The sequence below is a fragment of the Leucoraja erinacea genome, chromosome 19 (assembly GCF_028641065.1).
Source record: "Leucoraja erinacea ecotype New England chromosome 19, Leri_hhj_1, whole genome shotgun sequence".
NCBI lineage: Eukaryota > Metazoa > Chordata > Chondrichthyes > Rajiformes > Rajidae > Leucoraja > Leucoraja erinaceus.
This window is the reverse complement of record NC_073395.1, coordinates 12,456,170-12,468,382: the sequence shown is the minus strand read 5'-3', so window position 1 is coordinate 12,468,382 and position 12,213 is coordinate 12,456,170. Positions and strand designations below refer to the sequence as shown.

The following is a 12,213-nucleotide window of genomic DNA, read 5'->3' as shown; positions in this document are numbered from 1 at the left end:
AACTCTTGTCAGTGGCTGCTACAGTATATGGGAAATGGTGCTGATTCCTGAAGCCCATTGCTTCATTGTCATTGCAGCTCAATGTTTGGACTGATCTATTCTTTGACGAGAATGAGGGCAATTGGTTTAGTTAAGGGGCTGTCCCACTTGGGCGACCTAATTGGCAAGTTTAGAAGAGTTTAGGAGAGTTTGAAAAAATGTCATGTTGAAGACCTCCTTCGACCTCCTTCGACTTTGTTGAAGATGAGCTTCGACTAGATATGACTAACTACAACTAACTTCGGGAAAATTGGACACCGAATAGTGGAGAGTGAAGACGACCTCCTTCGATCTCCTTCAACCTCCCTTCAACCTCCCTTCAACCTCCCTTCAACCTCCCTTCGACTATGATGAAGACTACCTACGACTACCTTCGACTACCCTCGATTACCTACGACGAACATGCCAACCTACTACAACCTACTACAAATAAATGTACGAGTAAAAAAAGTATCGATTTTTTCCATGGCAACCTTTTTTTAATCTCACGGGCATTTTTCAACATGTTGAAAAATACACCGCGACCCAGCTGAGGCCTCGAGTACACGGGGACTACTCTCGAGCAGGAAGGAGAGTTACAAAGACCTCCTACGACCTCGTGTCGACCATGCTGTGAGTATGAGTAGAGGGCAAACTCGCCAGAACTCACGGATTAGGTCGCCCAAGTGGAACAGCCCCTTAAGTGAAAGCAAGGATGAGACTCATTGGTTTTATAAATTCAATGGCAAACCAGAATTCAGAGAATAATTCTTCCTGACAGCATACATTCCAGTGGGGTAATCTGCAAAATCCTCAATCTCTTTACTTCCTAAGTAGAAAGCATCTGTTAAAGTCAGTGATTTTCCTGGAACATATCGGAATAATTAAGCTAGTTATGAAAGTAGTGACGGTATATTTGGTTTGAGCGTTAATGTTAATTTCAACAGCCAGGTCTGTTTTCTGTTTCTTTCTCCATATCAATATTGCTCTTGCCACGACGTATTCTACCATAGTTCTCCCCTCTCTTGGAGAAGTTGCCAAGCAAAGGATTATTCTGAAGAGTTTAGTTTAGAGATACAGCGCGGAAACAAGCCATTTGGCCCACCGAATCCACGCTGACCAGCAATCACCCATACATCGTACCATCCTACACACACGAGGGCCAATTAACCTACATACCTGTATGCCTTTGGAGTGTGGGAGGAAACTGGAGCTCCCGGGGAAAACCCACGCTGTCACGGGGAGAACGTAAAACTCTGTACAGACAGCACCCGTAGTCTGGGCCACTGCCTAGTTGGGTGTGAGTATAGGGGTTGGGGAAGCTATAGGAAGCACAACCAACATGGAGCATAGCCTTGTCAACCTTGTCTGCACTATGGCATAGAAATGGAACTGAAAAGTCATGAGCTCTCACAACATTCAAGCTACATAAGCAGTACTGAGTAGGTGCTACACTCTAACCAGTGATGGCATTCAGTTGCTTTATCTGATTGAGACCTCAACTCTCATCTGGGTCTTCTCTACAAAATTGTTCTAGGAACATGGGCAAAATCTATCCTAGTTCCATGGGGTACTTACATTTTGTTACTTGTTTCATCCATGTTTACTGCGCTGAAACTGAATTTGCTTCAGAGTGCACACTTTTGAGCCTTGTAGACATTTGTTAAATGCTGTTTGTCAAAGTAATCAATGAGTTGACACCTTTCTTCCCTCTTTTGCGGCTTTCTCTGCAGAAACAGGAGCACAGAGAGGTTTTAGTGGGCCTGCTTTTCCTGGTCTTCCCATTCATCCCGGCCAGCAACCTATTTTTCCGCGTGGGGTTTGTGGTGGCGGAGCGGGTACTCTACATGCCCAGGTAAGGACCACCTGGAGATGTGGATGGTAGTGTACAAATAGTAATGTGGCACTGAAAAAATCACCGAAGTGGGACAGGCCCTTTAGTCTGTTAAACCTGCATCGCACAAGTACATTGGTCAGCAGAATAATTTACACTTTTACGATGTTCAACATTACGGAAAATTTGCCAGCAGGAGTCATGTCAACAAAGATAGATAGATAGATAGATAAATACTTTATTAATCCCCTCAGGGAAATTCAGAATTTGAGAGAGGTTGAGAGACAAAGAAACATCAGAAAGATGCCTGAGATGCGTGGTTCAAGATCCAAGTTTTAAGATGGATTTGTACGGCAAGTAATTGTCCGCTGAGCTTTCAAGCAGAGAAGATAGACACAAAATGCTGGAATAACTCAACGAGTCAGGCAGCATCTCTGGAGAAAAGGAATAGGTGATGTTTCGGGTGGAGACCCTTCTTCAGACTGAGAGTCAGAGGAGAGAGAAATTAGAGGTATGGTCTTGGTTTGAGCAGGTGTAGGAGTTATAGGCAGCAGAAAATGGCAGGTACAGGACTCTTAAAGCCCTGTCCCACGGTACGAGTTCATTCCAAGAGTTCTCCCGAGTTTGCCCTGATCCTAGCTACAAAGACAGATGTATACAGCAATTCGTTCTTCCCCCGCACAATTAAAGCATGGAATAATCTCCACCCAACTATAGTTACCCAACCAGATGCAACTAAATTTAAAGTAGCTCTTTCTTCCCAATAACCCTTTCTGGCTTAAGTCCTCCCTTCATCACCTCCAGTTTAAATTCCATTTGGAATATTTTGGAGGACCAAGAAGCCAAGAACCAAGAACCAAGAACTCGGAGATTTACGGTAATGGCCATTCGTCGGTACTCGGGGCTCTCGTGGACATTTTTCATCGTGTCTTCCCGTGCTTACCTGCCGTTAGCGAGTCTTCCCGAGTACCTGTCGTTAGCGCTAAGAGACGTCCCCGAGCTCCGACGTACCCGCTACGTTCATTCTCCATGCTAACCACGAGTTAGATTTTTTTTTTTTAATCGGGAGAGTTCTTGGAATGAACTCGTACCGTGGGGCAGGGCTTTTAATTGGTGATGATTACAATCACTGTCTGTGGCATCCACAGATTGTAGCGACGTTGAAGATCTGCAGTACACTTTGTGATATTTGACCCAGCTCTAGTGATGCTCCCCGATCGATACGTACAAAACGCTTGCTGGTTTAATGTGGCTGACCTGGACAAAAAGAGTTGCGGACCTTGTTGGCGTGAAAATGTACATTCCGCAAAGCCTTCAGGAAAAACATTGTCTCCCTCATGTCACAGGTCAAAGAGGAGTGAAAGTCTGAAGGCAACACTGTTTTCTCAGCTTTGGCTCATTTGTGGTGCTTTGACCTCCGTGACCAAAAGTCAAAGATTCCAGTCAGCTTACATAACGAGAAAGAAAAAGATTCTCCGTTCTGAAGGGTCTAAATCCTGGGGCACAACAAAACATTTTACACATTTTGTGTGGTCATTATTATCCTCTCAGCTAATAGGTTTGTGTGTGCCAAACACTTCATTAGACCAATGTAAAAATGTCCAGCCAACCTGTCTTATCAATGTTGTTTTCTTCAGAACATGTAATCTAAATTGACTTTCCGCCAAAGTGCCTGGGGAATACTGTCTGGCAGATAAGACATTAAACCAGCATCTAAGTTACCTATACAGGCAGATTTTAAGGACCACGCCCTACTATTTGAAGTTGAAGAGGACTAGTTTCCGAGTGTCCTGACACAAATAATTCTGACAGCCCTATCTCTAATATTGAGTGGTCAATTGCCTCCTTGTTGGATTTTGCGATGTATAAACGATAGACGTTTATCTCTACTTACTGAACCTCAAAGGCAAATAAGTTGATGTGACGTTTTGGATCAGGACTCTTCTTCAGACTGATTGTAGGGGGGAGGAACAGGAAGTTAGAAAAAGACCAGGCCAAATTAGGCCCAGCAATTGTTTTTGTCCTGCTTTGTCATGGTCTTTTCTTGCTTCCAGTTCCTCCCCCCCCCCTACAATTAATCTGAAGCAGAGTTCCATCCCGAAACATCACCATGGTTCTTTTCTCACAGTCTCTCCTAAGGGAAGTGCCGGAATCGAATTTTGCAGCTGGGATGAGTGCATTGTTTAAGTTCCTGTATAGGTGCGGACATTAACTTTTAGATTTTACCTTAGACTTTAGAGAAACAGGCCTTTTGACCCGCGTTCACGTCAACCAGTAAATACCCCGTACGCTAGCACTATCCTACACACTCGGGACAATTTACAATTTTTTACCCAAGCTAATTAACCTACAAGCCAGTAGGTCTTTAGAGTGTGGGAGGAAACCAGAGCACCTGGAGAAAACCCACGCGGTCACAAGGAGAATGTAAACTCGGTACAGACAGCACATTACGTACAGACAGACGTACTTTAGCAGGGGTATAGAGGACAAAGTTACTTCTGTCCTCTGCCCACAGCCACCCCTTGCTCTTCTAACACAGATTTCTGGATGATGAACACATGGATGCTTAACTTATAATTAACTAGAGAGACCGAGGTCATATACAGTGGCTATTCATTATTGTAGATTTTCGAGGACTTTGTACAACCGTACCACCACAATAAACACACTCTGGGTCCCATGTGACGTTTCACTTTGATGCTTCAGTGCCAGTGCTCTTGAGCTATTTGTAGATCATTTTGAAATGTTTTTTTGTTATTCCACAGACCGTTGCAGTAACTGGGTTCAATTAGAGTTTGTGCCTTCCTGTCTTTCTCCATAATCTCCTCCATTCCTCCAATACATTCCCCGCACACTGGCCCAATTCCTTCACCCTCCCATGCCTGGTCCTGCATACAGTTGTATGGGCGTTGCTTCATGGGGCCGTCTCCCAGAGCACACCTCCATGACCAAGACTAATATAGGTGACACAGTGGCGTAACGGTCGAGTTACTGTTTAGTTTAACTTAGTTTAGTTTAGAGACACAGCATGGAAACAGGCCCTTCGGCCCACTGAGTCCATGCCAACCATCGATTACCCATTGACACTAGTTCAATGCCATCCACTCCGTACAATTTTATAGAGGGGTAATAAACCTACAAACCTGCACGTCTTTCAGATGAGGTAGGAAACTGGAGCACCTGAAGAAAGCCCATGTGGTCACAGTGACGAGGTACAAGCTACTTAACTAACGTAGTATTATCTCACTCAACCATCTAAGTTTGATTATGTTTGCCTGACCCATCTTGGAGCACTTTATTTAACATTAATAATGGTCAGCACAGTTGAAGATTTGACGCCTTACAGCGCCAGAGACCTGGGTTCAAACCTGACTTCGGGTACCCCTTGTACAGACTTTGTACGTTCTCCTTGTGACTGCGTGGCTTTTCTCCGGGTACTTGGGTTTTCCTCCCACTCTCCAAAGACGTACAGGTTTGTAGGTTAATTGGCTTCAGTGAGATAGTAAAATGTCCCGTGTGTGTAGGATGGTGCTGGTGTACGAGGTGGTCTCTGGTTGTTGCGGACTCAGTGGGCCGAAGTGCCTGTTTCCGCACTGTAAATTTAGTTAAGAGACGATAGTAGCCACATGGTCACCGCATGTTGCCGGGTAGTCACCTTCATGGTCGTGAGGAGTTCCCGCATTCTGGGCATTAGTCGCAGCCTCATTAATGGTTGCCGCAAATTTTTCAACATGGAGAGTAGCAAGAATTCTTGAGCCATAGGTGCAGGGGCAGTGGGTTACCAGGAGGTCGACGTTTGTTGTAGGTTCTTGTAGGTTGTAGCCGGTGCTGACCGGTGAATTTCATTGACTCATTGGGGAAAAAAAATAATCGTAAGCAGTAGTTTCAGAACCAAGGATAACCGACCGGTAATGTTAATGTCCGCCGAGCTGCACAGCCGTGTATCTCATGCTTCTTAAAAGTTGTCTCCACTCCTTCTCCCCACCCCGTCTCCTCCTTCTCCCCCCTCTCCCTCCCTCTTTTGAAGGACTTACGTGACCCTTCCCGTACACTGTGCTTTCACCGTCTTAATTACAGCGGCAACCTTCCTGTTCATCGCGGTGTGTGTCTGTATCACATTGGCTTTGCACCGTGTGAATTTCATTCAGAATTCACACGGTCCCCCCGCTTGCCCTGTCCCCCGCCTGCATAACGGGCGGGTGAAGGAAACGATGTGTGTGTTCCACTCTGACAGTCACCATTCCAGTCGTTGGTTTTTCAGGCGACTTGACAGTCGCCGGCAGTCACCTAAAAAATCGCTTAAGTGGGACAGGCCCATTAGTATACCAGTAATTTGATACTGTAGATCTAGCCTGAAAAAACCCCCAAATATTGTTAGAAGTACTATGCATGGAGCTTGATTTTCCAGTGATTTCACATGTATTTCTCTCCCCCCCCCCCACCACCGCATTTAGCATGGGCTACTGCATCCTTGTGGCCCACGGGTTGAACCGACTGTGTGGAGTCCTCAGTAGATGGGGAGCCAGTGTGGTCACAGTGTCCACCTTGCTCGTGCTTGGACTGTTCTTCTGGAAGACTCTGCGGCAGAATGAAGTGTGGCTCTCCAGAGAAGCCCTGTTCAGGTGAGCTTGAGTCGAACAACCATCCAGGTCTCTCGTGTGGCCTGGAGCACTCCATAACAGAGAGACAAATGGCTCTTTATAAACAGATGGGTTTTCACACGGATTGCATTTTCATAAAAATGTCGCTATCAAGGTATTTCTCAATGGCAGGGGAACAGTAGAAATGAAAACTGTGAAAAAAAAATAATTCTGCTCAGAATTCATTGAACACTCAGGACTTGATTATCATTTATAATTACCTGTTATGCCAGACAACTCTCAATCTGTTATTTGAGCGCATGCAAGCAGGCCCCCGCCACTCTTCATGCAACAGAACCTATCTAAATGAATGTGGTTTCCTATACCTCTATCACATATTCTCTGTTTTAGCTCCAAGGAGAACACCCCTAGCTTCTCCAGTCTATATCTAGAACCATTTTTAGTAAATCCTTCCTGACCCTTCCTTTCGGGTGACATGGCAGTAGAGTTGCTGCATTACAGTGCCATAGACCCAGGTTCGATCCTGTCTACAGGTACTGTCTGTATGGAGTTTGTAACTTCTTCCTGTGACCGTGCGGGTTTTCTCCGAGTCCTCTGGTTTCCACCTACACTCCAAAGATGTACAGGTTTGCAGGTTAATTGGCTTCTGTAAATTGTAAATTGTCCCTAGTGCGTGGGATAGTGCTGGTGTACGGGCCGATTGCTGGTCGGTACGGACTCGGTTGGTCGAAGGGCCTGTTTCCACGCTGTATCTCTAAAGCTAAAGTCTAAAGACCCTCTCTCAAACTTTCACAGCCTTCCAAAAGTATGGACACAATCTTCCAGACTTGTTCCAACAGTGTTTTGTTCGGGCTCCACATAACATCTCCAGTTCTGATGTAGGTCAAAGGTCTGTAGCACCCAGAAACTGCATAAAACAAAAATGCAATTCCCATGATTGTTTATGGCAAGGAAGGAAGCCATTTTGGCCCCTCGAGCCTCAGCCATCTCACAGAACAGTCCCATTCACCAATAATTTTAACTTATTCCTCCGCCCCACCCCCCAACATTCCCATCAACACCCCCAGATTGTACCACTAGGTTGACTTACAATAACCCAGTAACCTACCAATTACAAGCATTAAACACATTTTAAAATATATAAATTTTAAGAGTTAGAGGAAGCGTGCAAAGACATTGCGAGACGTGCCACCTAGAATCTGTCAGCAAATTTAATGACTTTGCAATGAGGCTAATCTGGGTAAATGCACGAGTTTGACCCCGAAGTTTCCACCCAGATTCCAGTGCTGAAAATAGAGTAAAAAATTGTAAAGTAAAGGGAGAATATTGGAATTAGTCAAGATGTTATCTTAAAACCTAAAGCGTCTTAATTCCTTTGTACATTAATTGGTAGGTATTGCTGCATTTGATAAACAGATTAGTTCATTGAATTGTTTAGTATTGGTGTTATTGAATGCGGTTTACAGTGAAAGCCAACCTGAGTGTTTAGTCCTACCTCTCCTCCCCTTTCTCTCTCTGTAGATCTGGAGTTCAGACTTTGCCCCTGAATGCCAAGGTGCACTACAACTATGCCAATTTCCTGAAAGACCACGGTCGCTATGACGAAGCAGTATATCACTACAAAACCGCTCTGAGGTAAGCAGCAAGTTTGGTGTTCCACTCAAATTCTTTACCTTCAAACCTCATTTCCTAATAGATTGGTTGATTGAAAAATGTACGGAAAGAGGCCCTTCTGCCCACAGAGTCCATGCGGACCATCAACCACCTGATCACACTTGTTCTATGTTATCCCACTTGCCCACCCACTCCCTAAGCACCAGGGGCAATTTTAATGAGGCCAATTAACCTACAAGCCCGCATGTCTTTGGGATGTGAGAGGAAATCCACAAAGCGGTGGAGTACGTGAAAACTTTACAGAGACAGCACCCGAGGTCAGGATCGAACCTGGGTCTCTGGCGTTGTGAGACAGCAGCTCTGCCAGCTTGACTCAAGTGTACATAAGTACAAAGGGAATATCTGGCCTCTGTCCAACTCCTTTGTGCTCCTTGATGAAGGACAGTGTAAGGTTACCATAGCAACACCCTTTACTCTTTAGGAACAGCCTGCTGCCATTTAGCAATTACAGGGTGTTTGATTTGTTTGGTGCTTTGTGGCCAGTCAACCAAAGAAGTTTGTTTTGAAGTCTGGTGTGTGTGGCGTTCCAGACAGGCTCATTGTTCAGCACAGGCCTGATCTCAGGTAAGAAGGAAGACATAAGGAAAAGATCAAACCATAGTGGGGGGGGGAAAAAGTGAAAGCTCTTGAATTTCAGACGCATTGTGACAAACTCACAGGATGTCCAAAAGCATTTGACAACCAGTGAAACGTTTAGGAAATGCAGGCAGCTGCCATTTTGCACACAGCTAACTCCTGAAAACAACATCAGAGGCACCTTGTGTTTAAGAAGGAACTGCAGATGCTGGAAAATCGAAGGTACACAAAAATCGGGGAGAAAAACAGCGGGTGCAGCAGCATCTATGGAGCGAAGGAAATAGGCAACGTTTCCTTCGCTCCATAGATGCTGCTGCACCCGCTGAGTTTCTCCAGCATTTTTGTGTACCATCAGAGGCACCTTCACATCTTTTGCCTTTGTCGGTGTTGATGAGGGAGGAATGATGGTCAGAGATCTGTATACATTCTTGTAATGTGCCCTTAAATGCATCGAAGCTGTGTTACACAGCAATTCCACCTGGTAGCAAGTAAAATATCCTACCCATTTCCAGGAACTCGCTCTCAAATATCTTTTTGGGGTAATTGTGATTAACTTATTTTTTAGATCGTTCTCGTACACTTCTTCCCAGGTTTTGATCGTCCGACTAGTGTACAGCCAGTACACGCGATCGTGCGGTGGGGTGACTGGCGGCAGGGATTCATCGGCTGCTGGGGAGGGGAGGGGGGGGGGGCTGCGGACATCTTCTGACGCCTGGGACCTCAGTTCTGACTTAAGAACTGTTCGGATTATGAACAGTTCACAGGGACAGAACCTATACCGTGACCTGGGCAGGGTCAGTTTTTAGAAAAATTAGTTTAGTTTAGTTTAGTTACAAAATTGTTTGCTACTTTTGGAATTGAATGTACGAACTGATAGTTAAATATAGTTGGCTTATCTACTATATGGGTCAAGGAGGATGCTGGCTTTGTTTGAGTCCTCTGTGCATGTGATGTATTCAGAGGTGCCCAGAAAAGCATGGTCAGGTGCAAGATTTGATAACTCGTACAACATTCATTTTCACAAGTAGTTGGAGTTGAGAGGGGTGCATGCAACTAAACTGAAGCAGATTTCCACAGGGCAGGTCCAGTCTGACCCGTACGACTTTTGTGACGCAGAACACAAGGGTAAAGTTCATTACCTTTACCCCAACTATGTCAAACCAATTCATGTTTATTAGGTAGTGCTTAAGCCCCTTTTTTATTGCCTAACCTTACCATGTCTAGTCAACATGTTCCAAGTACTAGTGCTGTGCTACTAGTACTTCTGTTCCACCCACCTGATTCTGTAGTTATTCATTACATGAGTTCCCTGATACTATGTCCCCTTTCAAACTTGTACTTATTCTTCAGTTCCAGAACCATTCTCTTCTGCTGTGTGGATCCTTCCCTTCCAATACAATCCTGACATTCACTCCTGTGTGCTAACTCTCTAATCTCCACTCCCAACTGAAGCTCCAATCACCCCTAATTTAGGCCATGTGGACAATAGAACATTGTCTCTGAGGATGTGTGGACAAGGCCATACGTAAAACAGGCATCAGACCTGCACCACCAAATTGCTCGTCTCATTAGTCTTTTGTGACACAGAACAGTATCTCGTTCATTACCTTTACACCTACCACATCAAACCAATTCAAAAGTACATAAAGCTTCTTTTTCATTGTCTAACCTTACAATGTGTGGACAATATGTTGCCAGGACAATGTGTTCAATGCATCATACAGCACAGAGACATGCCCTTTAGTTTATTGAATAGATGTAACCTTAAATCACCAATTTATACACGTCCCATTTTATTCTCCACATTCCCACCTATTTGCAGATTCTATCACTCGCCTACACATCAGGGGTAATTTACATTGGGAAGTTAATGTACTACACTAAGCTTCTTTGGCATGTGAAAATCAGACCACGCAGAGGAAACCCACGCGGTCACCGGGAGAACTTAGAAATTCCACACGGAGAGCTCAGGAGGTCAGGATTGAACTCTAATCGCTGGAGCTGTGAGGCAGCAGCTCTACCAGCTGCACCCATGGTGCCCGTGGTGGACTTTGGGAGTAATGGCTCTATTTGCTCCTCTGTCCTCATTGTGCAGGCTCTACCCTCGACACGCCAGTGCGCTGAATAATCTTGGCACCTTGACCAAGGACGTGCCAGAGGCAGAAGACCATTACAGACAGGCCTTGAAGCTGAACCCCCAACATAACCGAGCTCTCTTCAATCTGGGCAACCTGCTAAAGTAAGTCGAAATGTTTGATGGATGAAGAATGTAGGAGGTGATAAATGTTGAGTCTTCATTAAAATTTTGACATGATCTGTCCCTCCAATAATTGGAGCATATGTTTCATATTAACTAGCGAGTATATTTACTGACAATTTCTAACTGGCAATGACAAAACCTCGAGCTGTTATATTTAGAGCTTCTCAGTGCATGATATTAAATGTGCTGCCATGGTTTGCAAGGCTAATGAGACCAGAGCATTTGTAAACCAATTATTTTTACTCAACGTATTGATTGGGAACAATTTACCTTTTTGAGATTGTCAATTTGTTGTTGCTCCTTATACCATCGAAATAATAAATGATCCAACTTTTCCTTTGATACGTGTCAGACGCTCTTCGCGAATCAATATTTTCCTCAGTAATTTGCAAAATTCTGATACATCAGTGTCGATCTGTGGTTATTCTACACTCCAATCTAAACAGGACTTGCTTTATCAAGACAGGAAAAAGAGAGGCAGCTTATTTGTGAACTTCTCTCTTGGCTCTCTGTTTTATGTTAACTTGCTGTATTGATAATTACAACCATTGGATTAATGAGTAATTGTCCTTTATTGCAAAAGGGCTTGGAGGTGAGAAATAGAGAAGTGTTGTTACAATTGCCTAGCCTAGTGGACAAAAAATGCTGGAGAAACTCAGTGGGTGAGGCAGCATCTATGGAGAAAAGGAGTAGGTGATGTTTCGTGTCGAGACCCTTCTTCAGACTGATGTGGGGGTGTGGAGGGGGGGTCCTTTTCTCCGCAGATGCTGCCTCACCCGCTGAGTTTCTCCAGCATTTTTTGTCTACTTTCGATTTTTCCCGCATCTGCAGTTCCTTCTTAAACGTTATAATTGTCTAGGTTGTTTGGAAGGCCCTGCCTGAAGTATTATGTAGAGTTTTGGGCCCTTTATTTTAAAATTGATATACTCGCATTTGAGGCAACCCAGAATAAATGTACTCGGCTCACTCCTGGCACGGGTGTGTTTTCCTGCCATAACTGGCTAAAACAGACAGATCTATATTTTAGAAGAATGAGGGAAATCTACTTACAACGTTCAGATCATGAGGGAGCATAATAGGGTCAATATCAAGTTACTCCAGGTTTTTATTTCCCTCTAAACCACAATATAGTGTGTGTTTTAATCTGATCTTTACGTTACTGCAGTTTACATTCCATCCATTGTAGTCCAGTTCTTCACGTATGAAGAGCAGCATCGCTTTGCTATCTTGAATGTTTTCTGGCCTTGACA

At 44.4% G+C, this 12,213-nt stretch overlaps 1 protein-coding gene across 3 annotated transcripts in view; it reads left to right on the top strand.

Moving 5' to 3' along the window:
* tmtc1 (transmembrane O-mannosyltransferase targeting cadherins 1) overlaps positions 1 to 12,213 on the top strand; it is a 118,996-nt gene that overhangs the window by 73,561 nt on the left and 33,222 nt on the right. For all 3 annotated transcript variants that reach the window (XM_055650320.1, XM_055650319.1, XM_055650317.1), the window contains exons 8-11: positions 1,752 to 1,873; positions 6,307 to 6,474; positions 7,975 to 8,088; positions 10,799 to 10,942. In XM_055650320.1, the coding sequence (XP_055506295.1) occupies positions 1,752 to 1,873; positions 6,307 to 6,474; positions 7,975 to 8,088; positions 10,799 to 10,942 (548 nt within the window). The remainder of the gene's footprint in view (positions 1 to 1,751; positions 1,874 to 6,306; positions 6,475 to 7,974; positions 8,089 to 10,798; positions 10,943 to 12,213) is intronic.